Source organism: Paramacrobiotus metropolitanus, unplaced genomic scaffold, assembly GCF_019649055.1.
Source record: "Paramacrobiotus metropolitanus isolate TYO unplaced genomic scaffold, Prichtersi_v1.0 Parri_scaffold0000002, whole genome shotgun sequence".
NCBI classification, from domain to species: domain Eukaryota; kingdom Metazoa; phylum Tardigrada; class Eutardigrada; order Parachela; family Macrobiotidae; genus Paramacrobiotus; species Paramacrobiotus metropolitanus.
Genome location: NW_026570222.1, coordinates 1,284,718 through 1,312,249, shown reverse-complemented (window position 1 = coordinate 1,312,249; position 27,532 = coordinate 1,284,718). Strand labels below are relative to the sequence as shown.

Genomic DNA, 27,532 nt, shown 5'->3' with positions numbered 1-27,532 from the left:
TAACAATAAGAGCGACAAGCAGCCAAGAGTACTGATTTACATTTCAAGGATAACCTTGCAAACTCATCGCTACTTTTCGATGAATACAGATTTTCTCTCGGAAAATTTGTATAAACTGTAAACTTTAATAACACTTATGCTAGTACCTTTTTACAGAAATGCAGTTATAGCACAACAGTCTGCAAACAAAACAACATAATTATGGTACTCCAGGACCAAACTCCAGACGTACAATGTCAAATGCACTGCAACATGCAAGTGCGAAGTGCCAACAAAATAAAGACGGAAAGATACAGCACACGAACCACAGAAGCAGAGAGAAAGGAATTTAACTGGAAATTGAGTAGCTTAAAGTGTTCGATTAATCCATAACGTGAAATCGTATGTCAAAAATAAATCTTTGGTCAACTAACATCCGGTTCTGCATTTGTCACTACTTGACCGCTGCCCACTCCAGAATGTGAGGCAGAAGCTCCCGCGGTCACCGCAAGCTGAGAAGGAGCGCCAACAACTTCTTGATTAAATATCTCGAATCCCAGTTGTCTGCCGCTGTGCAATGGGTGTCCAGCAATGACATTGGCGTCCGTCATCAGACCATTATAATCACGATTACAAAGCCCAAGCCAACTGCGGAGGCACTTTTGAGTGGCTGTTCGGACTTTTGCTGGAAATTTTGCAAAACGGAAAGTTACTATGGGAAGTTAATCCAAAGTTATACTATCCTAACCCTTACTAATTCGAATTTATCGAAATTCTGCGTACATTTTAGGTGGTTCAGTCCGGTCAGAATTAACAACGCGCGCAACTGGCATTTGACAATTTTAGGAGATATCGCATCCGCAATAACCTCATAAGCAGCTACGCGCACTTCCCACGCAGAATCAAATGCTGACCGGATTATTGCTGCTGCGCTAGAGGAACACACATGGACGCTCCGTACGGCAGCCGCTCGGACGATGGCAGATTCATGTTCTTGCATCCGGCAGTGCAGCACCAAAAATGCTCGCGTTGTATGACATGCCTCTTTCTGGAAATGAAAAAAGCCAGAACAAATCTGAAGTAGTGCACTACCAAGCCGGCCGTAATAATGAGCTATACAGAAAAAAATTTAAACCAAATCAATGCTTACTAAGCCTTAACTGCCGCTGTCAACCACGCACCTCGTATTGGTAATGTTGAATCGCCTCCATTGCCAAAGCGGCCACTTCATTTTTCACGTCAAAAGTGCGCGTAAGTAAATATTTGCGCACAAGATCTTTGTTGCCATCGGTCTCCTCGATGGAAGAAAATACAGCTCCTGTACTGGCCATCTTTTCCAAGAAACAATTGATAAACTGCAGTATTCGATATCGGACTTCCCATCGGCCAGACTCCAAACCCTTTAAAAAATACCGTCTACTAACCTCAGCTACCAGACGAAAATTCTCGCAAATATTTCACACTACAAAAATCATCAGCACGCTCCATAATCTGATGCGCAGACAAACCTTTGCAAAAAACTTGATAATCCTAACAACAAACAGTCGCGACCCGTCGTTCGACAATTCAGGATTTCGGTGGAGATCACACAAGAAAGCTGCGATGGTGCGCATAGTATCGCGATATTGGACTGGGTCTGGACGTCGGCCTGATAACTTAATCTTCAATGATCCTTCGACCAGGACTACCCTGCACAAAATCAGCCAAACTTCGTTTCCCATATCGCCCACCTGGCTTACCGTCAGCGTGTCCTTCTGGAACGTCTAAAACAAGGTAAAGGAGTCAGTTTATGAAACGAAACGGCCTGCAGCTAGTAATCATCGTAGAGCAATATATGAACTGTAGTATCGCGTTTTGCAGAAGCCGCAGAACCGTTAGGCAATCGAAGAAACCTACCTCGAAAAACCTGTCACGCAACTGGATGCATAATTCTTCCCGCGTTAAATCGGACTGCACCTTCCAAACTTCATCCAGAATATTAGCTAAAAACGCGCAGTAGTCTCGGATTGGATCCTCATCGACTTGCATCGCGCCGTCACTGTTCTCAGGGTTTGATGATGGAGCTCTGGTTGTGGTGCGCGTACTAGTCGTTGGCTTACTGCTCTTACTTCTTCCCATCGCGTAGCAAATCCTAAATGCGGTCTACCGAAAAGTATAGTCTCCAAACGTGGTCTGCCAGCCACGGGTTTTCTTATCTTTAAAAAAACCATCTGTGGATTATTCTCTGACAGTTGGAGACTTCAAGTTGTAAAGCAAGCACCGCGACCGCCCGGAGAGGCGACGTTAAGCCACTGTTTGCTGTTTACGGTCTTCTGTTTACACTTTACAGCTGTTTAATAATCAGTTTAATGATTTAATCACTTTAAATCATTTAGGGCAGAGTGCGCTAAGGGCAGAGTGCGCTAAGCTCCAAAACCGATTAAGAAACCGATTAAAAACATGACCGATTAAGAGTTTGCCCGAGTCACTAAAAGCGACTCGACTCGCAGAACGCTGCTATTGGCCAATTTCAAGCCACCTCCTAGAGAAGTTTCTTAATCACTACCGATTAAGAAATTTCCGATTTGCAAAATTCCCGAATTTCCTTAATCGGTCCGATTAACAAACCGATTAAGAAGTTGTCCGATTAAGAAATTTCTCCGAGGAAATGTTTTAATCGGAATCGTAATCGCTCTGAATTGCTTAGCGCAGAGTGCGCTAAGCAATTGCTTAGCGCAGAGTCCGCTGCGTCGGTGCAGCAGCGGAGCAGGCGGAGAGAAGAAAACTGTCGAAACACGGCTGGCTACAACCAAGATACAATCTAGTAGCTGCCGCCTTGGAAATTTACGGACCCTGGGGAGGCGGAACGAAAAAACTCGTGGGGAAGGTCGGCAACTGCATGGCTTCCGCCACAGGCCAGAAGCGGGCAAAAGAGTTTTTTAGACAGCGGCTTTCTATTCAAATGCAACGGGGAAACGCGTTATGTGTCATGGGTACGATCCCCGAGCAGGATAGCATTGAAGAAGTGTTTTTGTTATGAATTTTGTTTTAGTAAGTACTTAGTATGTACTTGTATGTGATGCTTATTAAAAGTCAGTTCATTTTTTTTTACACTGATCTAGTGTTAATGCAATGTGTGACGTTTCTTAATCGGTTTTGGAGCTTAGCGCACTCTGCCCTTAATCACTTTTAATGTTTACGATTTTATTTACGATTAGCACTTCTGTTTCGTTTAGAGCGGTAATAATAATAATTGTCAGTCTAAATGGACAGCTTAAGCGATGAACAACAGCAAGCAGAGGAAATGGAAGCTGTCGCTAGTATTTACGGAAACGACCTGCACTACGAAGATGGGTTTGGATCGAAAGGAAGAAATTTCAGCATTATCTTGTTTCCCAAGAACGAAACCCAAATTTCGTTTTTCCTTCCGCCTGGATATCCAACGAAAGAGTCTCCCCGGACTACACTTATTGCCCCTAGCCTGCGTGGCGAACCGCGAAAAGTAATCGAGAGGAAACTGCAAGAAACAGCGGAGCGTTCTCTGGGACAGTGTTGTTTGTTCCAGCTTGCAGAGGAAGCACGAGATTTAGTGACACAGGCGGGGATCCAGGTGGAACCATTATTGGAATCCTCAGTTAAATCTGCAGCTGCTAGTGAAGAAAATATGCATCCAGAGAACGCGTCCGTATTGCCTTTGTTGAACCATGAGATTTTCCATGGACGGCCATTTACCGAACGAAAAAGTACATTCCAGGCCCATGTCGCCGCTGTCCGGAGTGTGACGGAAGTGCATGCCATTGTAGATGAATTGAAACGCAATCGGAAAATTGCTGATGCGACGCACAACATTATGGCTTACAGAATAGAAGGACCTGGGCAGAGCGTAATTAGCGACTGTGATGATGACGGTGAACTGCAAGCCGGTGCGCGGCTTCTGCATTTGCTCAATATTCTGGACGTGAAAAATAAAGTGGTCGTCGTCAGCAGATGGTAAAAACTCTCTACGAAGCATGCTAGTCGTATGGGTATTGCGTAGTTGGTTATTTGCATACCGATAACTAGAAAATTATTTCAGGTTTGGCGGTGTTTTGCTGGGACCGGAAAGATTTAAGCACATAAGCAACGCAGCGCGCGATCTGTTGGTTCAGCATACATAATCCGAACATAATTATACGTTAATCAGTGCTATCCGTGGCTGTTGCTGCATTCTTTTCATTTCAAAGCCGTTGTTTTGTTTCGGAGAATTCAGCGGTATTTGTTTTTTAACTTTTTACATTAAATTACCCACTAGCATTTTTACCACACACCTCTTGCACAGACGTCAATTTGCGGACATGTTATCAGTCATAATAGCACTTGCTAACTAGAGCAGCCACTATTAATGAGCAGATTCCTCATTGCCGAAAAAAAAGCATTTGCTACTTCGCAAACAAATTATTTCGCAGTGAAAAAATTTAAAAAGCGAAATTCTCCCCGCCAGAATCTCAAAAGGTTACGCAGCTGCTGAAGCGAAAAGCTTGGAACTAATCATGTACTATTGTAGGCATGCAGATATCTTCACACGCCTCTTTGATGGTTGGAAAGAGAAACCCAAAGCCATCACTGACGATTTTTTTGGGATGAACTTTCTGTCCGTCGGTAAGTATCTTTGCCCTCTCTTTCCCCAGTATAACGTTCAGTGCTATCTTGGGGACAGGTATGACGGCTGGTCGGTGCATAGCCTTGGCAAAGGCTTTAGTAAATTCGGCATTCGTGATGATTTGTGGAGCAACTGCATTGTACGCTCCATGGCACCTGCGCATTTTACGGAGCAAAATTTAAGAAATAGCACGACGAGTGTTACATAACAAATTTATGGACACACATCTACCGTATGCTCATTTCAGGTGCGGCAAAAATGTCGCCAGAATTTGAAACAAATAAATTCAGCGAATGCCATTTTTGTGAATGTAGGCATTCACACACACGACAGGTTAAAGTCAACGCGAGACAGCCGCTTAATCCTTACTGTTTATTTTCCAGGGTGTACTTGTAAATGTGGGCCAGATCATCCAAATGTATCCAAGGAAAAGGCTGCTTCCCGTCACCAACCGGTCCACCCAGTCCAAAATAAAATGGCCAATACAAGTTTTTAATGACGCCACCGTCGCGACCGAGTACAGCCCCACAACGAAGATTTATCACACGCACGCCTGACTCGCGTGGTAAATGCGAAGCCTTTTCCCAGGCATCCGCCAGTTGAGCCAGAAAATCATGTTTGCCTCCCGAACTGGCTTCGGTGTATTCCTCCGTCGGACTCGGCTGGTAATAGCCTAGAAACGAAAGAAAGCAAAGGAAATAACGGCCGCAAAGGATATAACGGCTGTCCGACTCGGCAGTACATACCAACACCGCTTGCAGTAATAAATACTTTCGGCTTCGTTTTCGTTGCAAGAATTACTTCTCCTAAAAACCTGTTAAATGTGGCAATATTACTGCACAAAACGTATTCTTCCCTCATTTTTATCAGTGCGTTGTTCACAAATGCACGGCTTTAGGTGCAGTCTCACTGCTCAGCCTCACTGCAGTAGATCGTAGCAAAAACATCATCAACAGAAACCTTAGAGCATATTAGCGACACAGATGCCGGCGGCTGTTTAAAATCACAAGAATTCGTAGAATCTGGATTTCTGAATTAGAACTTTCAGCTATTTAATGTAAAAGAAATAATATTGCAGTCACGGGAAATAACATGACATTTTCGTCGTACTTTTACTGTAACATTTTCCATAATATCCAACTTTAACATTTTCCATAATCCGTAGACCGTACTTATTGCCAAAATTTATTAAGGACATTCTCTGATTATTATTTTTGTTTTTGACTAGCATAGTAAGCATACCAAATACACACAATATATCCACGGAAAATCAGAAAAGAGAAAAAAATCAAAAAATGTAAACTAAATCGAACAAGAGCATACACAAGCTTCACTTACTTGGTTGATGCTGTCCGGCTTGTGAAAACATCTTTTTTAAATTTAGCATCCCATCTATCTATCATAGAAACGTGGAAGTCTCTGCGGCTATCCAATTTCCTAGACTTCAATAACAAGGCGGAAATTACCTTCGCGTCATATTCATAATATTTTCGCCTGCCAAATTGATCACCGCGTCGCATTGAGGAAGCCCATGAAGTTGTAGATGGTCCTAACAATATTAACAAGCCAGAATGACTGATTTGATGAAATGAGAGACCACGAAAAACTAAAAAAACACCATTTCGTTTTCGACTAAGCGTTATATTTATCAGGACATCTGGATGCTAATTACTTACAATTTCCAGTGTTTATCGATAGCAAAAAAATATTATTGCAGCAAAAGCATATTGTAGCAAAAACATATTGTACCCAGGTTATAGTTTCGTGGAAGTACGGTGAACTTGCGCTTAATTGCGACGTCCTGCGTGTAACACAAATAATATTGTATCCATCCCTGTTCAGCACCTTCGCCAGGTGCCGACCTAAAGAAACACAGTAAACGGGCCTGTACACCGTTAGCTGGATCACTGCATGGTGTAAACGGGATAGCTTACCAACAAATCCTGAAGCACCGGCTGCAACAAAGATAAATTATTACCAGGTTTACTGTTTGCAGTTGAAGAAGGCTACAAATCAATGAGCTTACCTATAACCACAGTGGCAGACATTGAGATGCGATTCCACAGTACAGTAATCGAGTACTGCTAACCAGTCTGTCACTTGAGAATTAAGATAGGTTTTTTCCCTTTAAAAGAACCCAAGAGTTTTCCAAGACCAAACATTACCAAAAACCAGAAAAACAGCGTTTAAACTTTAAAAGTGAATCAAAACTTCTGTTTAATAGAGGCCGCTTGTGCAGTTGTGCTGAATCTGCTGATAGCGAAAGCGGGGTAGTTAGAGAACGAAGTAAAATTTCTAGATACATTTCTAGATACACTGGTGTAAGCAGCTGACGGCAACCGGGCTCCGTGCGGTTGCATTGATCTTACGGATAGAAATGACGACCACCCGAAGAAACATAGCTATACGCCTACACCCATTTCCGATTTTTTTCGCGCATTAATTTTAATTTAGCTTTTGTACCGTATTTTACTTTATTTATCATGACAATCATGATGACATTGATAAGATTTTCACATGAAATTCTCAAAAATAGATCCACAACGATATGGAAGGCATCCATGATTAAAATCCTTGCATAAACGCAAAAGCGAAGCTGAAACTGAATGAAGTGCAGTGCAGATATAAAGATATATATATTATATACACTGTTAATACTAATAATATATATATAATATATATATAATATTATATACTACTGTTAATACGATGCGGTTAATTTATTTTGATACTTTAAAGCCTCTATACTGGCTTAAAGTGGCTTTGACCGAATACGGATTTTATAAGGACTGCCGCGGTAAGCATCCACCAAAACGTTACGTTGTGCACAACGTTGCCCTAATATTGCACACATGTAAATATATGACTGAAATTTTATCGTAAAAATGTTAAACTTGTGTATTTTAATAGATAATTCTTATAGAACAATATCTAACTATTGCGTCAAATCCTGTACAGAATTAATATGAACAACATAGATGCTCACTGTTCACGTGTTAATGCAGTGGTACAATGTCATATCAGTTCGCCAAAGTTTTATAGGAATTAATTAGCTTATGAATAGTTTCAGTATTCTGATCAATAACCAGTTTTGAAGTTTTCGTGTCTATTTGGTTTTAGCGATTGAATCACCATAAAAATGCGCACGTGGACTGCGAGTAATTTGTTTTAAATACAATATATGCAGCAGCACTACTATTCCAGTGACCTTTCAAGGAAACGTGCAAAATGCAGTTAAAAACCAGGTGCTGGAATCCAAGACACGTTTATTATGCGTACTTGAATTCTGGGTCTTGGCATGTTTGACGGTGATATGATCAAAGACGAGTGGGTTTGTGTTGAATTCTTTGGTACCTTGTGCCTACTCATGGCTGTACATGTAGATTACTAAGACAAACTAACACATTTCATATTTTGTAGAGTACCTGTTACCATTTACATTATAACTATGTGTGTGAGAACGAAAAACCCGAGGCGTAAAACGCGGGTTAATTAACCTATAAATATTGTAGCAGTAATAAACCATTACAAGACTGCTTGTATATAGGTCACTACTTATTACACAATATTTCCCAATACGCATGCGTATAATACTATAAAACTTACATACAAGTACTTATATTCGCATACAAGTACTTACATAGTATTGCTAACCAAAATACACGTGCATGTATTATGGTAAGGCAAAATATATATATACTGTACATATTTATATATTATCTATGTATAGATATTATATTATCTACATTACTGTAGTAGACTACCGACACGCTTACATCCTATTATTACCTGTGCGAGAACAATTTGTGTACAATTCAGCACTGTATCATACAACAGTGTACGTCTTTAATATTTTTGGAAGATTATTCATTGAACTGAGATAAGCAGAAAGCTGAACCTTTTTTGCACAATAGGTTTTTATTTTAGAAAGGTCACCGTTCGTTCATGATACGTGCAGCGGTAATAAGAATGTTGCATGTTGTGTACAAAATTGTGTTTTCGATGTATCTGGATTCTGGATCAAATATTAATTTCATAACTAGACTATATGAAATGAGTGTTTAAAGTTGAGCGCCATGCATGCAAAAACACCTTTAAGCCATTAACATTAATCATACAGACATTTCTTATGGCGCAGTACGGTTCCAGCTGTCACTATTCCTACGATGGAAGCTCAAGACATCATCGCCCCGCTTCCCATGGTGTCTTCATTATAACCTTTGTGATATCTCCATGCGCGGTACATGCATACTTGTGCAACGTAATTTCCTTTGACCAGTATAAACGTGTGGGCTGAGGAGCACTGCTGGGGCCACTCCGCTCTACCTGCCCTTCTTTCGGCTGGAGCTCCAGGATGCTCCATCACACTGCGTTCGACCTTAATGCACTCACGCACAATTCACAATTTCCTTTAAGGACTGTTGCCCACGGGAAAATGCGGTTATCCCGCACGGCAGTCACGTCGCGTTATCCACAGCCACTATAAAAACGCCGCCGCAACATAACAAACGCTCGCAGTTGATCGATTTCCCACCAAATCTACTGTATACAAACTAGAAAAATTCCCTCATGCTACGATCGTAATCACTGTCAAGGCAGTTACTGAGCCGTATACAGCAAAGAGGAAAATAAAGCCATAGCCGGCATATTGCGCGATCCTGTGGAGCGTATACAACGCACATATATCTCAGCCGTTATGATTAAAAAGCGCTGCCATGTGATGCAAGTGATTTCGTGAATCTGAGGGAATATGGATTAATTGAAGCACAGTGCTATCTAGCGTTCCCCTCTTTAACAAAACATGATTATGGATCACTCCCACACAGCGCATGTACACTATGCATCGCGCAGCCCAACATTGCACTCTGGCTTACTATCCGTGCACGCTCCCAAACGACGCGCAACGCGAACATTTAGCGCATCCACACATAATTCATTTCAAAGTTCTCGTCGTCATTCGGTGTGGAGGAAATTCAGTACCAATACTATCGCCCTCAGTATGGAGGATAACGAAGGCAACGCTTTTGTTGGCGTTCCAACGGGCGCAAATCCGAAATTATGGTTTGCACTGATATATTCCACGTTTGTGCTAGCCGGATGCCATTTTGTGTGCGGATTCATCAGCATTGGTGTTGGTATGCAGCAAAACAAATTTCCGCATGACCTATTAGTGTGCCCCGCGTTATTATATCAGAAATTGTAATCATCCGCGTTTAATAAGGTAGTGTGTTTTGCACAACAGGAGTCATCACGACGATAGCAGCGGAGCAAACTGTCTATGCTCACACTGTGTCCCCCATCTGGAGCGGATTATCAGTAAGTGAACTGTACTGGTCTTTAATCTCTTACCCCTTGGGTAGTTTGCGTCCCTCAACGACCCGCACCAGCCTTCAGACAGGAAATAAAATTTAAAATTCAATTATCCCAACTTTTATTTCGGGCTGGTGATTTCCATTAAAGATGGTTTTACACATGTCACTTTATATTACTCTTGAGCGAAAAACCATCACGCGGCACGATTTCGCCATCCAGCGCAAACAATGCGGTAATCAAAATCTGCCAAGGTGAACATGGCCATGGAAAATGATAGCGGCATATTTCATATCAGGTTTAGAACAACAAAACACTGGAATATCTAAAATGCCGCTTATACCATGTGGATCCGTCAGTATACGTGTTACCAAATATCAGACGACAGGAAAATTCAGAATTTATTGCAGGCGTCAAAAAGAATTATTCTGATTAGGGTGGAAATGTAAAACTAAATTAATCATCAAAGACGTGATAATCACACCGTTATAACTCAGTTTGTAGTGGCGGGATTTTGTGGAATCAGTGCAGCGCGGAAGCGAACAGTGTACATGGTAAATCACTCAAATAACCATATAATTGGCCAATAAATCAGCTCATAAAATCACTTTTCTATTGATTTGCAACAGATACATCTTTTCATCGGGGTCTCGGTGTGTGCCATGATCCTGCTGTTAATAAGTATCCAGCTGTTACGACTGGGACTCGTCTACCACACCAACGACGGGAATACATTTCAGAAGGACCAGAAAGACATTTGGATCATAATTGCCCTGAGCGATGCAGGCATGGAGGGATTCATTTGTTTAATTGCTGTTTTCACCAGCTGGAAAATGGCACGGCTAGCGAACGTCCCGCCGGAGCCGGTTAAGGATGATGGACCGTTCCGTATTCAAATAACCAAAGGCGGCAGTCATTACATGACCATGAGCAAATACACCAATAAGCGCAAGATTTCCAGTTTATAATCCGAATATTATCCGAAGTATATCTCTGCTCGTTGGGGTAACAGAACCGGTTTTTTTAGTAAAGAACAAAACATCCATTATTTTCGTCGCTGTTTGAACTTGGGCTGCTGTAATGCCACCTTGACAGAGCCCGGAAAGTTGCGCGATAAATCCTGGTCCTAAAAACAGACACAAAATGACATAACATTTTAAACAGATAATCCAAGATATTTGCCTTGATCGATTTCAGTATGTCCTTTTCTGTAGATGTGGCCGTTTTGTCTCTAATAAATGCCTGAAAGCAAGCTTTGGCTGCTTTTCCGCGTTTCGCCGTGCCCGGGAGTAATTTCATCTTGTACTTGAAACTTTGCATAGCGGCGTATGGAGCACAAACGGGTAGGCAAAACAGCAGGATATCGTTGGGCAGCGGATTTCCAATAAATGTTTTCCAAAAGTGTGAATCCTGCCATCAAGCACCTAGTAAGAGTAGGAACGCAACTACGTGACATGCATTCAAACGTACCTCGGTGGCAGCTGTCACCGGCTCATCCTCATCCACATCCTCTTCATCACGCTCTTCCGTCCCGGGCTTCCTTTCACTTAATGACTGGTCTAGATGACAATTATAAAAACATCAGTGTCTTTTTCGTGTCACGTAAAAAGACTGTCTACGTACCCGAAGTTGTTTCAGTCGGTTGTTCCACCAGCGCATCATCTCCCATTGCTCCAGCAGTTTCGATCTCATTCATCACATTTTGAGATGTTTCCTCTTCAGTTAGTTTTACGGAATCATCAAGGGAAGCAATACTTTCTTCAGTCTTGAGCCCTCTATCTGTCTTCTTCTTACGAACCTTTTCCGGGAGACCTTGGTGTCGCTGGGTGTAGTTTTTTGTTGCCCGGGGAGCAGATTTTCCCTTTTTCTTTTTATAATCCGACCAATCGTGATCATCTTCGACAGCATTTGGCTTATTCTTCTCTTTGACATCAGCCTTTGTAATATTAATTTTCGGCGGTACAACTTTTAACTCTCCGCTTTGCTTAACGCTTGCTTTCTGAGACCCACTTTTTTGCGCCGGAACAAAGCCAGACAATGTAGCCGTGATAAGCGTGTTTTCCTCGTTATCTACACCAGTTGACAAAATCCGAGAAGCCAAACTGCGTAGCAAATTAATATCTCCCGATTCTTGTTCTACAGTCGCAACTTCCGCTTCGTCATCGGAACTGTTATCCATTTCCAGTGCAACATCTTCACCAGGATTTGTAGTTACTTCTGCATCAGCTTCGGTTTCAGCCCGATCTTCTTGTCCGATATGGTTCTGCACCGAAGCGTCATCGATTTTAAAGGTTATACCGAATCCCATTACCATGGGCAAATCGACAAAAAAATTCTTTCGTCCACGTATCATAAAGCTACCCGTGGTCAAGTATTCTCCCGTCGGCGCCGTTTTGGTAACTTGATGGCTGTACACCCACCAAGCACGACAAGGGACTTTAGCTTCCCACGCACTGCTGTAACTGATAGCCATGACGCCAGCTTCTTCCAGAGCTTTCGGTGGCGGCGGGGTGTTCAAAGGATTTTTAACAACAACACTGCTGGCCCCATGCAAATCCGCGTGAACATAGAAATCGTTAGTTTTCAAATAGCGTTTCACCAATATTTCGTTCTGCTGGGCGTCACGGCCACCAATGACCAAATAGTTGTCCGAAGTGATAAACCAAAAAAATTTTTCAAACCAATACGTTTTCCGCGCCTTTGTTATTGTCCCAATTGTAGCCACTTCTTTCAGTGCCTGCCTAGTCCGCTTTTCGGCATTTTTAAGGGCTATTTCAGATGCTTCAATAGTCTTGTGTTCTTTGGCCGCTGCCTGCTTTTTCACGGAATGTAACTATAAAAAAACACGAATTTAGGACAAACGGTCAGCAACCGGTAAAAGGATCCACTCATTGTCTACTTCGAACGTATACCAGTTAAAGAACAAACACGCAACACCAAAAATTAATAACCGAAGTGTTGTGAAACGGTGTACAACTAGGAATACGTAATATATGAAAACATTATTTTAGCAAAATAAGCAATCTGACCACCTGATAAGCAAATAAGTTAAGTAATTAGTAATAATTACCCTGGTGATATTTTGGAAAGCAGACTGTCCGAGATTAATGTCAAGCTTCACCACGTCATCCTGCTCTTCGGTGTCGCTATCTTCGTCGCTGCGGTTATTACGGTTATCCAAAACGATGGTCACTGTATTCCGTGCAATATCAGCCTTGACCACTCGCTCGGCAATTTCATCTCCTCGTTCGCGTCTTCGCTCAAGCAGCTCGGCCACATCCGGCCAGGATAATTCAGCTGCCATTATAGTTCGCATGTAAACGATGATTTTATCCACTAATTCTACATGCTCTTCAATCAAGCGAGCCTGGAGAGCTTCTTTTTCTTGGGTTTGACGTAACGCATCCAGGCGACGCTCATGATCCCGTTGAACATTCTCCAGTTTTTTCAGTGCCAGTTTCTGTTGTTCCAGAATATTCATATCCAACTTCTGGCTCTCTAATTTCGAATAAAATTCGTCCACTGCAGTCAGAAAGGTGTCTTTTTCAAGAGAACGTACACTTTTCAGCTGCTGAAAGTATACGGGATGAAATTCATCATAAACTTCGCATTCTTCGTCTTTTCCGGCCTGAATTTTTTTCTCCGTTCTGTAGGTGATATACCCCTTTCCAACTGATTCGGAACACTGTTTGTACAAATTTTCTGATACTTGCAATGCGTCGATGACTTTGGGAATGAGCGCTTCTAAATTCGCATCCTTCGCAACTTTTTGATTGGGTACGAGTCCCGTTATCAACAATGCGTGCTCCACCAGCGCTGACCCATAGAAAAGATGGATATTCAAGATTTTCTTCAGCTGATCTTTACCAGACAAATTAACGAACCATCCTCGAATTTCTTTTTCGCTGGGAGGAGGAGTCCACTGTTTGGCCATCTGTGTTGGATATTGTTCATGCACCGCAAAACGCACATCGGTATCTTCGTCCGTTCTGGATCGCAAGATATTCAGGATATTGTAAGAATTATCAGTGAGCACAATATTTCCTCTGTCGTACAACTCCACAATTACATGGTACGCTGCTTCGCGGCTTCCAAATTGCATGTCGACTATTCTGTCGACGCCAAGTTGATGAATACGTTCTAATCGGCGATTTCTAATGTGCTTGCGCAGCTTCATTGCGAAACTTGATGGTGCGGAGTTTTTCGGCCATTCAAAATCTGTGGTGTGTATGCGGATTCCAGACTCCACTAACAGCATCACCTTTGAATCAGGTTTTGCGAACTTGAAAAGGTACACTTTGTGGTCGACATCATAAACATTCGTTACGCGCAGACCGATCAATCCTTGCAGTTCCCGCACAGCGGCGACAATATCAATATTGGTAAAACGAGCTTTCATGGTTCGGGATCGGTGTGTGTCGATCTCGTACACAGAACTCTGCCAAACAATTCCAGACAGATAATAATATTGTTAAAACCTGCAAACAAATTTCATCATCTTTCAGATTTTTTCTCTCCTTATAAAAATTCAAATGGGATAAAATAATGTCATCATGACACGCAAAAAGTTCTGTTCTAAACATCTGGCAGACATTTATTCTGGCTGCGGCCAGATAAGATTGCAAAGTGAAGCAGAAGTGCGGTAGGCCGCACCGCCTGCTGATGCGCGACGTGCAAGTGACCCGAGATGCACGAATGCGCAATGTTGTGGTTTCGTTTCGCCACGTACCGTAACCTACGAACTGGATAAACTGTACGTATTTCCTTCGCTAAAAAATTTCAGGGATTATTGTTTACCAGTTGCTTTGATGCTCATAAGTCGCATGTGAAAGCTGACAAATTTTTTTTGTCTGCTATTGGTGCCATTACGATTCTGTGATATCGGAGATTTTGATTTGTGAAGTCAACTGAGTTCGAAAAAACCTCTGTTTCCGGTTTGGCTTTTTTCATTTTTTCTTTATTGCCTTTGATCATGGCATGGTTTCAGGACTTGGCTGGCAAAGCAGAGAGTCTCCTCAATCGCATGGACCAAACAGCTGCAGAAACTTTGCACTCTGGATCTCCAGTTGGCAGTAGCACGCAAGGGTTTCCCTCAGATTCTATCGGGAACAACCGTACAACTCGCCTATCTCATCGCCACTCCGGTTCGAATGTCTCCACTGCGTCGGATGCGCTCTTTGGAGGCGACCATCGCTCTCTTCCCGAGGAAGCGTGGCACACACACGATTTGGAATCCGTTGATAATCCCGTTCGTAGAACAGCCAGTTACCAAGATTTTGCCGCATCACGAGATCAGAGGAAAGCTCGGAGTAGTCCCAGAAGTAAACAAACGGAATCCGAATTAATGGAATTTTTGAACGCTGAGGAGCAAAATAGTTCTGCCGAAGTGAACAGTCGCCGCGACTCAAACAATACGCAGCACATCCAAGGAAATGACCCGCATGGTATTTATTGTAGCAGTAACGTTAACGATCAATCCCTTTTCCCTTTAACGATGCCAGAATTCGGAATGCTATTTATTGATCGTTTTACTTTTATGGGTAACGGTTTAAAACAGAAATTACCCATATATTTTTCCGTCTCAGTTGAATCAGAAATTTTGGAAAAAGCAGCGGATGTGCAAGATTCCGGATCTGCTCCTCGTGAAGCTTTTTATCGCGAAAATCAGCTTCTTAAAAGTGAACTGCAGGGACTGCGGAAAGAATCCAGTTTGGCACTTGCTCGAGCTAAGCGAGCTGAACAAGGTAAGAGAGGAATTCCGCCATTCCGATGCGTGTTACTAGTTACTGATTGTACTGGTTTGGTATTTACGTTTTAATGTGCTTCAGATATGGAAAAACTCCTTAACCAAGTATCCGCTGAACGCACTAAAAATGTGGCTGAAAATAACTCTCGAGAAGCTGACTTTATGAATGCTCTCAAAGCCAAGGATTCGCAAACAGCGGTTCTGAGGGTGAAATTGGAACAAGCAGAAGGAGAATGCCGTCGCATTCAGGAGAAGTTGAATAACGCGGATTCTGAGTTAAACAGGTTGAGAATATTTGTTTGGTTAATATTGTGATCGTGGAATAAAGGTGTTCCTTCCGGCCGACTTGACGGGAATTTTCAATACAGTATTTTTTTCCAGATTGAATCGGCTACAGGTGGACATGGGTTCGCAAAATGTGCAGATGGAATTCACTAAGCGGCAAATATCCGAACTGGAAACACAATTGCATCGGGAAAAGGAAGCTGCAGTATCTCAGCAGGTGTGAAATTCTTATTCGCCAGTTTTTGATACAAAACTCTACACATTGAATAAATCTCGATTTGTACAGAACCAGCTGGCGACGAGCATTAAATATTTGGAGAATCAAAATCAGGAATTGCTGGGTTCTGTTTATTTACTGGAGAAAAACATTGCCTCCGAAAAAAGTATGGTTTGTTATTACTGCGCACGTTATCGTCCGATTAGGTCGATGGGAGATTTAAGGCAGTGATTTCTGTAGGCGCACGAGAGGAAACGGCAAAACAAATGAGTTTAGCTCTATTGGATTGCGATTTGGCCAGGCAGGAGTTGGTCGATTATCAGCAGAAGGCGCACAAAATTTTGCAGGTAAGTTTCGTTCATGCGTATTTAATTAAAATAACAATGGTTAATAAGTGAACCAGTGTATTTATTTGCCTTGGGCCACAGGGCCGTGTTGTACTGATATGCATACGACGAAATTATTATAGAAATCGAATAGAATAGAATATCGTGTAGAAATGTGGGTGCAATGCGTATATATGCTCTTGTCCGTCAGTTAGGTGATTAGAATTATTGTGCAATACATTGAAGTATCATTAATAATTGTTATTGTTAATCGTACAAGTTCGATTAGCGACCTTTTTATCCAAACACGTTAATCAACTTTGTTTTTTAGTCGAAAGACGAACTGATTGGTTCTCTTAAAATGAACTCGGGAGCTTTAAATGACGAAACATCTAGATTAGAAATGAACGAAATGGAAGAAGAAAAAGAAATGCTGAGAACTGAAATCATTAGTCTTCAGAGCCGTATTGAAAATGTTACGAAACAGCTCCATGCCAACGAAATTCGCCACAGGGAAGATGAAACAGCGTTGCGATCCCAGGTTATCAGACTAGAACAGGCACTGTCGGAAGAAAGCAACAAGCGGTCGGCAGCTGAAGCCGGTCTGCAGAGTCGATCGGACGAGTTACGCACGGTGGAAGACGAACTAAACAGAAAAGAGCAGACTTTCCATTCCCGAATGAAAGACCGTGAAGAGGAGCTTATTCGTCTGCGGCAACAGTTTTTTACTAGAAGCGAATCGAAACCATCAGAACAGGAACTGGAATCTCGGATGAGGATCTTAACTGACAATCTTATCCAAAAGCAAACTCTAATCGAAACTCTGAACACTGAGAAGAATTCGATGTCTGTTCAAATGGAGCGCTTGGAGAGGCGGCTGAGGGAATCTAGTCGAAATAGTGCAAATGATTTTGTCCTTCCGGTGGCATCCGGTCCCCACAGTGAAGCGTTTCGAACTAACGCACCGTCTTTTCTAAACGAACACTCTGGTGATAATGAAGTTTCGCGGAGGCTTAAGCGGGCATATTCAACGGTGGACCGCTTCAGCTTCCGGTTGGGCACATTCTTGCGACGTTATCCTTTAGCACGAGTTATGGTAATCGTGTACATGCTGCTTTTGCACTTTTGGGTTCTTGTCGTTTTGTTTACTTATACACCGGAAATGCATGGTACAGAGCATTCGAAAAGATGATGTTTTTGATTTATTTCATAATTTGGAATGAGATTGGGGCGGTAAGGTTGGTTGAAGTTATTATTAAGTGTTGATGTTATATGAATGTACGGTACTGTAACTCAATGGTTTGATGACAACTGTTTGACAAGAACGTGCCTGCAACATGTAGGCCTGCCTGTACAACAATAATGATTTTACAATTTACAGTACAGTAAAATCATGGCCCATTCAGCATGACGCTTATAATATACCTACTTAAAGTAAGTCTATCACGCTATGGTAAAATTAATGGTAATGTGGTAGGACCTTTCAAGTTTCCACGCAGACAGCAGTATAAGTAATATGAGCAAGATCAACAGGTGTAAAAAATTTAAATTTCAGTTTACATGCTCTATGGTTTTGCTGATACGAGTACATCTCCATAAACTACCAGTTGCGGCGAAGCAGGAATCATCGGACAGAATACTACAAAGATGCGTTGGCGGGACGTCCGCACAATCGCTAAAGTTTGAAGTCATCGAACAACCTGTCTTTTTCAACCGCAATCTTTTACTGAAATCCCCCGAAAATTAATTTAATCATTCTTTCATCGGCTTAAAGAGAGTGACCAATGGGCGTTCAGAAGTCGTGAATCTGTGATACACCACCACGTACGTTTATGTTTCGCACAGTACTGTACTCAAAGTATTGCACTCATAGTCATACCTGTCACAACTCCTGTACAATACGGGTGCATTTCGTACAATATTTATATTATTTTAAAATTATATAGTGGAGCGCGCGTACGAGTACTGATGAAGAAGCACCGTATAGAATAAATACCGCCTCGGTACCGCGTTAGCCACTAAGTCTTGCGAATTTTAAGATACCGGCGTATTAAGTAATACTTACAAAATATAGACGTCAGTGATTTCAATAGGAAATTCTGATCCAAGACTTGGGTGCAAATTTCTCTTTCTCTATGCGACCCAGGTTTTGTAGTTCTTCGGATTTTGTAGTTTTTCTGTTTTAGAGCCAAATTATTTTATGTTTTTGTAATTGTTCAGTGCTGATTAATCGTTTTTCTTCGTGAAATTTTACAGTACTGTATTCCAGTTCGCAGTCGCTCGGAATTATCATGATCATAAGGAAGTTTTGGATATCTTGCGTTATACTATCTTCCTGTACCCCGTGCTCTCGTGCGCAGGACGAAGATGTGGTTGGCACTGTTAACATAAAAATTCAGAATCTGACTTCACCAGGTTTGTGTTTGGATTTAGTAGCAAGCTCTTCCAGGTTGCTGTTTTCGGAAGATAACTGCAATCTGCGCATTTGTTGTGGTTTTGTAGATGGGGGCGATGACCTTTATGCAGACGAAGACCTGTACACTTCGACCAAATTGCCACCTCTGATGAAGCAGGGGGAACGAGAAAGTCCACCTTTGGTCAACCGATCTTCTACTGGGATTTTGCAAGTTGATGGTAATTTCATTTTTCGAAAACGAAGTTTAGAAGAAACATGGATTGCACATAATAATTGTATACAGGAACTGGAGGCAGTCTCTTACCGTGATCGATCGACTTTGTGAATTATTCCAAAAGCGATTTGAATTTTGCGATAATATTATAGGTGACCATAAAATCGGCACTTGTCCGCCTGCATACGCGATTGCTATCGGATCTTGCTTGGATACCTGCAAATCTGATGCAGACTGCCCGGGAAAGTGGAAATGCTGCAAGAATGAGTGCGGAAAAAACATCTGCTCATCACCGATCCGTAAGTAAAACGGCCATTTCGAACAGAAGTTATTTTTGCACTCTAACTTAAGAACAACTGAAGATTTATCCAGCTCTTTTGTACTGAGGTTCGTAAATAATCAAAAGTTTATTTCTTAAAAAAACTCCTAGTATTAATTTTTTTTGGGCAATAAAAGACCACGGCAAAACCTCTTGGGTCTGTGATTCTGATGTTTGGTTTATTCCGTGAGTAGAAGATTTCGGTTGGTACCACTGGGGTCAATGGGGAAGCTGCACGGCCAGCTGTGGAGGAGGTGTGCGCGTGCGCAATCGGAACTGCAATTTTCCTGGACGCTTGGCGGAGCAGAAGAAATACTGTCACGGGAATCATTACGAGTTGGAGAGTTGCAATAGCCAGAAGTGTGAGAGCTACGTTTCCCCATGGATGGAATGGACGTCGTGGACGGCATGCTCGGCAAAATGCGGTGGTGGAGTGCGTAGTCGTTATCGTTTCCGTGTGTGCGCTGATGAAGATTCCAGTGAAAAGATCTTTTGCGATGATTTTCAAATGGATCTCGAGGAATGTAATTACCACAGTTGCGCAGGTTGGTCCGCTTGATGCTTTCGTTCAGTTGGGGAATATGCTTCAAACTATGTTATTGTAACCATAGGAGGAAGTATGTAACTCATTTTTCTTTCCAGATGTTGTGTACAGCAATTGGAGTAGCTGGTCGGCATGTTCCAGCTCCTGTGGTACCGGTCTAATGTCCCGGTTTCGCTCTTGTCCGTTTTGTCCATTTACGGGCTACGTTGGCGAATGTTCCGGTCCAAATTTCGACTACAAAGTGTGCACTGGACCACCATGTAAAGGTACTGTTTCCGAATTATATTTTGCAAAGTGAAATTGATTCGATAGCCTGCATTTTGTCGAAGACGCTAACATGTATGCCAACTTGTTAATGTAATGCTTTAGGCGAACAAAGACTAGTGGAGGATTGGTCTGACTGGTCTCGGTGTACTCGGGATTGCGACAGTGGGCTGAAGATCTCTGTTAGGAAAAACCCTGAATGTCAGTTAGGCAAGGATTGTGAAGGATACGAATTCAGGAGTGATATCTGCAATCCGCAAAAGTGTCCTGGTGCGTCGCTACACTATGTTATGATTTATGCGATTTATTTTTTAACTAACCCTGGCTAAAAATCTTCACTTATAAAATCAGTTGGGAAAAAGTCTATAATAAACTTTATCACTGCATCACTGAACTTCTGTAGTCGAACTAACTGCATTTGCTCCAAATTATAAACGGTTATTGACCGATTTTTGCTCTTGTCGATAGTTATTCCCGGAGATTATGGGCAGTGGAGTGACTGGTCAGAATGCTCTGCCGATGGGTGCGAAGAAGGATACCAGTACGCGTCGCGTGATTGTAATCATCCGACACCGTGGAACAGCGGGCGATATTGTAGTGGAAAGCCTTTTGAACTCCGAGTTTGTAATTTCTGCAAGAGTGAGTACAATTTGAATTGTTTATTTAAATAGCACTGGATTTATTGGGTCAAAATTCAAATATGTTATTGCATAGCCTGGCGTTGCGATTTGAATTGTTTGTTTCTGGTAATACACAGGAGATGCGACTTCTTAATTACAGCAGTAGTAGTTTAAATCTTTTGCTTGTAGTGGTTGATGGCGGCTGGTCGGACTGGGGAAAGTGGAGTGAGTGCAGCGCTTCGTGTGGTGGAGGATTACGTTACAAAAGCCGAAGTTGTGATAATCCCACCCCAATGTATGGCGGACGTTATTGCCCAGGGGATCATTTCAAACTGGAAGCTTGTAATACTGTCTCGTGCAGCGGTAAGCTGATTAACAGAATCTGTGCCGTACACTTCCCTTTTCTGTACTTTGATGGTTTGCTGAATATAACGATGTTTTTTTATACAGCAAGCGAAGGTTATGAATGGGGATGCTGGTCACCATGCAGTCGTAAATGTGGAGGAGGTGGTCGCATTCGCTATGGGACTTGTAACGCCCCTACGCAACAGCGGTATGATGAAATTTGTAATGCTGATCCTTACGAAGATGAGGCATGTAACACGGACGCTTGTGACGGTATGTCTTGCCGCTTTCTTATGATGTGACACTGAATCACTGATAATAACTGACACTCGAACTTTCAAATCGTGATCACTTGCAGATCAGGAAGTCGATGCGAAATTATCCTCTTGGACTCCTTGGAGCTCATGTTCGCATACTTGCGGCACCGGAACAAGAATACGTTATAAGTACTCCCTGTGTCCTGCTGGAAAGGATTCTGATGCCTGCCACGGTCACGACTTCGAAATCGAACGATGTCAAACACGTCCTTGCTCAAGTAAGTGTGCAACCAGCACGATATCTGGTTTTTCGCTATAACTGTTTTCGCCGAACGCTGAACAGTACATACACCCTTCAGGCAGTTTATGTTAATATTCCGTGATTTATACTGTACAATATATTGTATATTGCAATAATCCCGTAAAATTTTCAGAGAAAGCACTGGCCTGGGATCACTGGTCAAGCTGGTCTCCATGCTCTTCCTTATGTGGAGGTGGTTCAACTATGCGCATTCGAAAATGCTTATCGCACGGTATCGATCAACATTTAGTATGCCCCGGGACACCGTATGATGTTCAGCCGTGCAACACTCATCCTTGTGACCGTAAGGACAACAACTCGTGTGTACATCTAAGGACAAATTTGTCATATTGAATGTATTGTTGAACAGATTACCGTCAAGATTATGCAGCATGGAGTAGCTGGTCATTGCCCACTCCTTGCTCCGGCCAGTGTTCTGAGGATGGTTATTTCGCTAACACGTTTCGTATATTCAGTTGTGGGTCGGCGGATGTCGAAGATTGCCCGAGAATCGAAATACGGCAGGTCGAATGCGATTACCGAAGCTGTTATAAAGGTAAGACTGATCACATCTCGTTTCCACATTTTCACTCAGACTGTTGGACGAGGTTTCATTCGTAAATTTGTAGATGTAAACAATTTCATTTATCCTCCATGGAGTGAATGGTCATCGTGTTCAAAGCCGTGTGGGACCGGATATGGGTATCGCAATCGGACGTTTGCAGATGACCTTCCAGTCAACGGAGAATTCTGTACCAAACCGGCTTTTGAAGTAGCCCAATGTAATCGTAAAAAATGCGGTACGTTTTCGAATCATTTCGAAAGTTGCCCACGTCAATATTGGCACTCTGTTTTTTTTCCTCATCGATATTACTGGAAATATTATATGTTTGTGTCCTTGCAGGTTTACGAGAAAAGACTGAATTTGCTGGAGACTGGAGTTCATGGTCGTCTTGCTCTCGTTCTTGTGGCGGAGGGATCCAGATGCGACGCCGTCAGTGTATGATTGTCAGCGTACCTGAATATACGGATTCTGTTGTAATCCCACCTCCTCGGCCACAACCTAGAAGCGCTTGCCTGGATGGATCGTCCGATTTCCTGAGTGGCATTGAACTGGCTGGTTGCGCTATCAGCTTATGCCCGGGTATTTATTTTACATAATTATGCCTATTAAGTTATCGTAGTCAGGCAGGCAGGCAAATGAGTTTACATCGTTTATTGTTAGGCGAACTGCAGCGCTTCGATGCCCAGTACGACAACAAAGACAACTACAATTACGCCAACGAAGCATCCACTCCGCGATATCCCGCTGCAGCTGATCTAGTGGAATACAACAGCACGGCGTATCCCGATAAAGGAGCGAATAGATTAAAACTGGATCATTTGGAGCAAGATGACCATGACGAACATTATCCGAAGTACCCCACAGCTGCCACAACAATATCCCCCACGCAGTATGTGTCATCAAATTCGAGCAGTTACCGGCAGACTGTTTCGCAGTATCAACCAGCGCCGGCCAGTGTGTACGTGCCCAGTTATCAAGGATGGAACACCAATGTGAATACTTTGTATCCAAACCGATCTATAGTTCCACCTTTTCCGGCGTATCAAGGTTACGACTTCGTCAACGCAACCGGTCATCTTCTGCGTTATCCTCAAGTAAACCCAGGAGTGCAGACATTGGTTTACAACCTGCCTTTGCCCGGCGATTTCCGTGTACAACGTCCGCCCGAGTATGGACCTCGAAATGTGTCAGCTCCGTATGTGCAACCTGGTCAGCCGATGCAGGGATGGGGTTCAGTGCCTCCTGGAGCGAAGCCGTATAATGTTTCCCGACTACAAGGAGCTCTGCAGTATAATCAATCCGCTGTTTACGTTAATCAAATCGTTTCTAGCGGACCGCAGCAGTACGGGCCACCTGTCGGCACTCCACCACAAGGCTGGGGTCCTGTAACCACGTTGCCGCCTCAAGGATGGGGAACGACATCTCCGTATGGATATGACCGGCAGAGTGCGAAACTTTCCTACGGCACAACAGCTGGATGGGGGCCGTTATCAACTTTTACTGGCTGGAGCTCGACGACACCGAAACCACAGGGATGGGGAACAACCAGTACTGTGCCTCCACAAGGCTGGGGGCCATCATCGACATTGGGATATCAGACAACATCCGGATGGGGCACAACGCCGTACGGTCTAAAAGGTAAATGTGTAACTGATTTTTGTTCTTTGCTGTATGGATGACTGCAACTTTTGCTGTATGGATGACTGTTTTGGTAGGAGGAATTGTTGTAGCTCAAAATACAAGCTATGTTGAATACAAGCCTGAAAAATTGTACCTTGCACCGACAACATACCAGGGATGGGGACCGGCTGTCGCACTCAGCACTCCCGCTGTCTCTGGTTGGGGATTAGTGGCCGAATCTAGACCTTATCCTAATGTCAGCTTTGCTTTGGACTTGTCTAAAGGATTCGTTGGCGGGTGGTCAGAATGGGGACCGTGGAGCGGTTGTACGAAGAGTTGTAATGGAGGGCAGAGATTTAAAATTCGTGTATGCGCTGCGTCTGAAAACAGGAAAGAGTGTATTGGACCCGACAGGCGAAATGATGCATGCAACAAACAAGCCTGTAGCGGTAAAGGACCTTTTAATCATTGAGTTTCTAATCGTATTACTTATTGTGTAAAATTCGTTGCGCTCTTCAGGAACTCCGGCTTGTGTTAAGCAGTGTAAAGGAGACAATGACTGCGGAAGCAATTCGAAATGTTGTACTCCCGATGGGTGCAATTCCGTATGCATTGGCGGCTCTGGTAAATTCATTGTTATTTACGAACCTGTTGGGCTATCTGCATTTTAACATCATTCTTGAGCTTTTGCAGATTGCAATTTTGATCCTGCGGCTCCATGTACACAAGCCACTTGCCGACCGGGCTTCGAGTGTATTTCTTGGGTGCAGCCGAACTGTCCATATCCTCCTTGTGAACCGGTGCCTAAATGTATTTGTCCTCTGTCTTGTCCTTCTGGATATCGTAAACACCCTCTTACCGGGGAAACAATGTGCGCCTGTAATTCGGCTTGCGAAGCAATCAACTGTAAGCCGCGACAACGGTGTGTTCCTCTGGATCGACTATGCCAGTCGTGTCCTAGTGTCGGCCTGTGTTTGGATGAAGGATGTTTCCTGCTGCAGCTGTACGACAAGATGGTTGAGAACGGGATAGGATCGGCATCGTCCATTTACGTCGTTCCACCAAATGCCAATTCTCCACCGATGCCAGGGCGTAATTACAGCCAAGTATGTAATATTTTTTGTGACGGGTCAGAATATCTTTGCATACAGTATAATATGGCACAAGCCTCATAAGTGCCTGTTGGATGCGTAAGTGCGTAAAAACTTCAAAGAATAAACGTTTTTGTTTGTAATGACGTTATTTACTCAAATGTTTATTTTTTTAAGTGATCGCTAAGGCCTGAAAATTACCCTGTACGTTTATCACCAATCTGTACAGGGAAATTATCTTGTTTAATTACTGCAGATGGCCTTGCCTGGACAAAATTACACGGGACGAAACTCGTATTCTCGCGGAGCGCCAAAGCCACTTCCGTTAGCATACGGAGCGACACGGCCGGTTGAGATTCTTAAAGTTCCTCAAATGCCAGTCGCCAGCAACCCTCCAGCGGCGTCCAAGGTACTGCCTGCCCCGCTTCCTGATGTCAGGCCCCAAAATTCGTACCCAGAACGACCGGCTAACGTTCCCAAAGTTGATCCAGTTCTAATGCAACGCTATCGTGAATCTGTAAGCGCGGATTATGATGATTATGACGAAGATACGAGAAAAATCCCCTATTGATTTACCCGAAAGAAGCATTATGTGATTTTTTGGGTATCCGGTGATTTTTAATTGTGTTTGAATTTGCAGTATTATTATGGTTTTTGATACTCATGACAGAGATTTTTGTTTTGTTCTAATTGTGAGTATTAGTGATCATTTATTTTTTATACTTATTTTACAAACATGTGTGATCCCCTTTTGGACTATGTATAGGATTTTAGGGTGGACTTTTTTATTTCCGGTGTCTTTGCAAACCTGGTATTGATGTGTTGTATTGTCTTTTATGGAAGTAAAGCATTTTGAAAGGTACTACCGAAACATCGTAAAAGTTTTGTCGGTTATTTTCCATTTTTAGCGACACTTGCTCTACTTGTTAAATCCATGTTTAAATTTCGTTACTATATTACGAATGCCGTATAATCGTTGCAATTTACTATTCCGATTACTGTATGTGTATGTTATTTTTATCGTTAATAATCGATCTGTTAATATCCAAGGACTGTACTTGTACTTCCGTGTAATCGAAAAAACAGGCTCGCTTTAATACGGCGTTTATTATTCAATCACCGAAGCAGCCAGTTTTCTGTTACTACAAAAAGGCTGTTCTAGTATTGGTTTAACGCTTTTTCCCAAGAAGACTGATACCCCAAAATGGCTGCAAGCTTTTTCACGAATGCCGGTCATCGGCACGAAACATCACTTACAGTTGATAAATTTTTTAGAAAGATACCTAACATAGCGAGCTATTACTAAACGGCACTTCCGGTCGGGCTCCTAGCAAGCCGGCATGCGGCTACGTGAGCAAACGATAAATCGAAAATTGTGCAGACCCGCTTGCCATGCGCACTGCCTCGGTACAGCCAGGAAAATCTGTACGTACTCTGCATGCAGCTCGGCAGCTGGATCGGATTTGAAGACTCGTAGAGTTCCTCGAGCCGGGTCTTGACTGTTTGCATCTTTGATTATCCTAGATTGGAGTCTGTTCGGAATTTGATTTGTTTTTGGATTAGCGATTAACTGGTTATTAATTCACAATGCCTCCAAAATTTGATCCTAATGAGATCGTAGTAGGTAAGTGCCCATGGGACTCATTTTAATTTCGCCACGATACAGTATCATGCATGATATGGTTCGCGGGAAGCTCTGCATCACAGATTTCTCAGATGTCAGCACGCTTAATAAGTTTTATGCAAAATGTGATGTATATTGCAGTGTATATGCGTGCGATCGGTGGTGAGGTTGGCGCGACGGCTGCCTTGGCTCCCAAAATTGGTCCTCTCGGATTGGTACGTTTTCAGCGTTTTTGCGCAGTTATTGAGTTATATTTCCGCTTCGGTTGTTGGAATTGGAAACCCTTGTTTTATTAATAATCGCTTTGTTTTAGGCTCCCAAAAAAGTCGGTGAAGATATTGCGAAAGCAACCGGCGATTGGAAAGGCCTTAAAGTTACAGTGAAGCTGACAATTCAAAATCGTCAGGCCAAGATCGACGTTGTGCCGTCAGCCGCCTCTCTGATCATCAAAGCGCTGAAGGAGCCACCGCGCGACCGCAAGAAAGTTAAGAACGGTGAGTCAAGAAACACATCGAGACGCCAGAGGCATGTTTCCTGTTACTATGCTTATATGTGTTGTTTTATTTCTCAGTAAAACATTCGGGCAATTTAACCTTTGATGATATCCTGGATATCGCCAGAACTATGCGGCCACGCTCGATGGCGAGGAAATTGGAGGGAGTTGTCAAAGAAATCCTCGGCACCTGCCAGTCTGTCGGCTGCACCGTGGAAGGCTCTAACCCACACGACGTAATAGATAAGATCAATAATGGAGACGTTAATGTGCCCGAGAAGTAGTTCAGCTTGTTTGGCTACCATTCAGATGGCTTTTACGGAAATACGTATTGTGTATGATTACCATCGGAAATAAAGATGCATAATGAAGTACGAT

General features: G+C 42.8%; 8 protein-coding genes across 14 annotated transcripts; 5 read left to right on the top strand and 3 right to left on the bottom strand.

The window, feature by feature from the left end:
* Positions 1-116: 116 nt before the first annotated feature.
* On the bottom strand, positions 117-2,361 carry LOC129584215 (uncharacterized). Its single transcript, XM_055476337.1, has 5 exons — positions 1,876-2,361; positions 1,488-1,742; positions 1,161-1,379; positions 763-1,027; positions 117-664 (listed from the first exon to the last, which is right to left on the bottom strand). The coding sequence occupies exons 1-5, from the start codon at positions 2,095-2,097 to the stop codon at positions 405-407; spliced, it is 1,221 nt and encodes a 406-aa protein (XP_055332312.1). The 5' UTR covers positions 2,098-2,361; the 3' UTR covers positions 117-404.
* Positions 2,362-2,537: 176 nt separating this feature from the next.
* On the top strand, positions 2,538-5,548 carry LOC129584236 (protein IMPACT-like). 5 transcript variants are annotated; one of them, XR_008689857.1, is made up of 5 exons: positions 2,538-3,948; positions 4,034-4,209; positions 4,502-4,596; positions 4,655-4,844; positions 4,981-5,548. XR_008689857.1 is itself a non-coding variant. In XM_055476363.1 (2 exons), the coding sequence occupies exons 1-2, from the start codon at positions 3,224-3,226 to the stop codon at positions 4,113-4,115; spliced, it is 807 nt and encodes a 268-aa protein (XP_055332338.1). In that variant the 5' UTR covers positions 2,538-3,223; the 3' UTR covers positions 4,116-4,603. The 5 variants fall into 5 exon arrangements, 1 of the variants encoding a protein (XP_055332338.1); XR_008689858.1 differs by lacking the exon at positions 4,655-4,844; XR_008689855.1 differs by having other exon boundaries at positions 4,034-4,596.
* On the bottom strand, positions 4,162-6,861 carry LOC129584226 (epimerase family protein SDR39U1-like). The gene is made up of 8 exons (XM_055476348.1): positions 6,624-6,861; positions 6,532-6,552; positions 6,347-6,459; positions 6,064-6,146; positions 5,936-5,989; positions 5,344-5,411; positions 4,967-5,270; positions 4,162-4,752 (listed from the first exon to the last, which is right to left on the bottom strand). The coding sequence occupies exons 1-8, from the start codon at positions 6,643-6,645 to the stop codon at positions 4,482-4,484; spliced, it is 936 nt and encodes a 311-aa protein (XP_055332323.1). The 5' UTR covers positions 6,646-6,861; the 3' UTR covers positions 4,162-4,481.
* Positions 6,862-9,119: 2,258 nt separating this feature from the next.
* On the top strand, positions 9,120-11,160 carry LOC129584615 (uncharacterized). The gene is made up of 4 exons (XM_055476851.1): positions 9,120-9,732; positions 9,840-9,913; positions 10,405-10,461; positions 10,537-11,160. The coding sequence occupies exons 1-4, from the start codon at positions 9,399-9,401 to the stop codon at positions 10,873-10,875; spliced, it is 804 nt and encodes a 267-aa protein (XP_055332826.1). The 5' UTR covers positions 9,120-9,398; the 3' UTR covers positions 10,876-11,160.
* Positions 10,123-14,510, bottom strand: LOC129584604 (ribosome quality control complex subunit NEMF-like). The gene is made up of 5 exons (XM_055476840.1): positions 12,978-14,510; positions 11,531-12,740; positions 11,378-11,466; positions 11,090-11,317; positions 10,123-11,033 (listed from the first exon to the last, which is right to left on the bottom strand). Exons 1-5 carry the CDS (start codon positions 14,304-14,306, stop codon positions 10,953-10,955), a joined length of 2,937 nt encoding a protein of 978 aa, XP_055332815.1. The 5' UTR covers positions 14,307-14,510; the 3' UTR covers positions 10,123-10,952.
* Positions 14,511-14,671: 161 nt separating this feature from the next.
* LOC129584658 (golgin subfamily A member 5-like) lies at positions 14,672-17,862 on the top strand. 3 transcript variants are annotated; one of them, XM_055476940.1, is made up of 8 exons: positions 14,672-14,841; positions 14,895-15,351; positions 15,493-15,651; positions 15,736-15,937; positions 16,035-16,155; positions 16,225-16,321; positions 16,396-16,502; positions 16,813-17,861. In XM_055476940.1, exons 2-8 carry the CDS (start codon positions 14,931-14,933, stop codon positions 17,671-17,673), a joined length of 1,968 nt encoding a protein of 655 aa, XP_055332915.1. In that variant the 5' UTR covers positions 14,672-14,841; positions 14,895-14,930; the 3' UTR covers positions 17,674-17,861. The 3 variants fall into 3 exon arrangements, with proteins under 3 accessions (XP_055332915.1, XP_055332906.1, XP_055332897.1); XM_055476931.1 differs by having other exon boundaries at positions 14,672-15,351; positions 15,502-15,651; positions 16,813-17,862; XM_055476922.1 differs by having other exon boundaries at positions 14,672-15,351; positions 16,813-17,860.
* A 653-nt stretch (positions 17,863-18,515) lies between these two features.
* Positions 18,516-25,899, top strand: LOC129582042 (SCO-spondin-like). Its single transcript, XM_055473422.1, has 19 exons — positions 18,516-18,896; positions 18,984-19,115; positions 19,264-19,410; positions 19,625-19,975; positions 20,073-20,240; positions 20,344-20,508; positions 20,707-20,877; positions 21,048-21,221; positions 21,309-21,476; positions 21,562-21,738; positions 21,895-22,065; positions 22,132-22,317; positions 22,391-22,561; positions 22,666-22,905; positions 22,987-23,964; positions 24,042-24,395; positions 24,466-24,570; positions 24,640-25,052; positions 25,294-25,899. The coding sequence occupies exons 1-19, from the start codon at positions 18,773-18,775 to the stop codon at positions 25,606-25,608; spliced, it is 4,710 nt and encodes a 1,569-aa protein (XP_055329397.1). The 5' UTR covers positions 18,516-18,772; the 3' UTR covers positions 25,609-25,899.
* Positions 25,900-26,469: 570 nt separating this feature from the next.
* Positions 26,470-27,525, top strand: LOC129587420 (60S ribosomal protein L12-like). The gene is made up of 4 exons (XM_055481161.1): positions 26,470-26,661; positions 26,803-26,876; positions 26,975-27,155; positions 27,233-27,525. Exons 1-4 carry the CDS (start codon positions 26,625-26,627, stop codon positions 27,436-27,438), a joined length of 498 nt encoding a protein of 165 aa, XP_055337136.1. The 5' UTR covers positions 26,470-26,624; the 3' UTR covers positions 27,439-27,525.
* The last annotated feature ends 7 nt before the right edge of the window (positions 27,526-27,532 follow it).

Bases quoted from the DNA above. Each gene is read 5' to 3' on its own strand.
- LOC129584215 (XM_055476337.1), bottom strand. From the start codon at position 2,097: ATGGGAAGAAGTAAGAGCAGTAAGCCAACGACTAGTACGCGCACCACA. The intron at 1,743-1,875 runs GTAGGTTTCTTC...ACCTTGTTTTAG, and splicing joins TGCGTGACAGGTTTTTCGAG to ACGTTCCAGAAGGACACGCT. The intron at 665-762 runs GTACGCAGAATT...CAAAATTTCCAG, and splicing joins CGGACTGAACCACCTAAAAT to CAAAAGTCCGAACAGCCACT.
- LOC129584604 (XM_055476840.1), bottom strand. From the start codon at position 14,306: ATGAAAGCTCGTTTTACCAATATTGATATTGTCGCCGCTGTGCGGGAA. The intron at 12,741-12,977 runs GTAATTATTACT...GTTTTTTTATAG, and splicing joins CTTTCCAAAATATCACCAGG to TTACATTCCGTGAAAAAGCA. The intron at 11,318-11,377 runs GTACGTTTGAAT...GCTTGATGGCAG, and splicing joins CGGTGACAGCTGCCACCGAG to GATTCACACTTTTGGAAAAC.
- LOC129584615 (XM_055476851.1), top strand. From the start codon at position 9,399: ATGATTATGGATCACTCCCACACAGCGCATGTACACTATGCATCGCGC. The intron at 9,914-10,404 runs GTAAGTGAACTG...GTTATAACTCAG, and splicing joins CCATCTGGAGCGGATTATCA to TTTGTAGTGGCGGGATTTTG. The intron at 10,462-10,536 runs GTAAATCACTCA...GATTTGCAACAG, and splicing joins GGAAGCGAACAGTGTACATG to ATACATCTTTTCATCGGGGT.
- LOC129587420 (XM_055481161.1), top strand. From the start codon at position 26,625: ATGCCTCCAAAATTTGATCCTAATGAGATCGTAGTAG. The intron at 26,662-26,802 runs GTAAGTGCCCAT...TGTATATTGCAG, and splicing joins TCCTAATGAGATCGTAGTAG to TGTATATGCGTGCGATCGGT. The intron at 26,877-26,974 runs GTACGTTTTCAG...GCTTTGTTTTAG, and splicing joins AAATTGGTCCTCTCGGATTG to GCTCCCAAAAAAGTCGGTGA.
- LOC129584226 (XM_055476348.1), bottom strand. From the start codon at position 6,645: ATGTCTGCCACTGTGGTTATAG. The intron at 6,460-6,531 runs GTAAGCTATCCC...GTGTTTCTTTAG, and splicing joins CGGTGCTTCAGGATTTGTTG to GTCGGCACCTGGCGAAGGTG. The intron at 5,990-6,063 runs GTAATTTCCGCC...TATGATAGATAG, and splicing joins ATTATGAATATGACGCGAAG to ATGGGATGCTAAATTTAAAA.
- LOC129584236 (XM_055476363.1), top strand. From the start codon at position 3,224: ATGGACAGCTTAAGCGATGAACAACAGCAAGCAGAGGAAATGGAAGCT. The intron at 3,949-4,033 runs GTAAAAACTCTC...AAATTATTTCAG, and splicing joins GTGGTCGTCGTCAGCAGATG to GTTTGGCGGTGTTTTGCTGG.
- LOC129584658 (XM_055476922.1), top strand. From the start codon at position 14,880: ATGGCATGGTTTCAGGACTTGGCTGGCAAAGCAGAGAGTCTCCTCAAT. The intron at 15,652-15,735 runs GTAAGAGAGGAA...AATGTGCTTCAG, and splicing joins AGCTAAGCGAGCTGAACAAG to ATATGGAAAAACTCCTTAAC. The intron at 15,938-16,034 runs GTTGAGAATATT...ATTTTTTTCCAG, and splicing joins GCGGATTCTGAGTTAAACAG to ATTGAATCGGCTACAGGTGG.
- LOC129582042 (XM_055473422.1), top strand. From the start codon at position 18,773: ATGATCATAAGGAAGTTTTGGATATCTTGCGTTATACTATCTTCCTGT. The intron at 19,411-19,624 runs GTAAGTAAAACG...TTCCGTGAGTAG, and splicing joins CATCTGCTCATCACCGATCC to AAGATTTCGGTTGGTACCAC. The intron at 19,976-20,072 runs GTTGGTCCGCTT...TTTTCTTTCCAG, and splicing joins TAATTACCACAGTTGCGCAG to ATGTTGTGTACAGCAATTGG.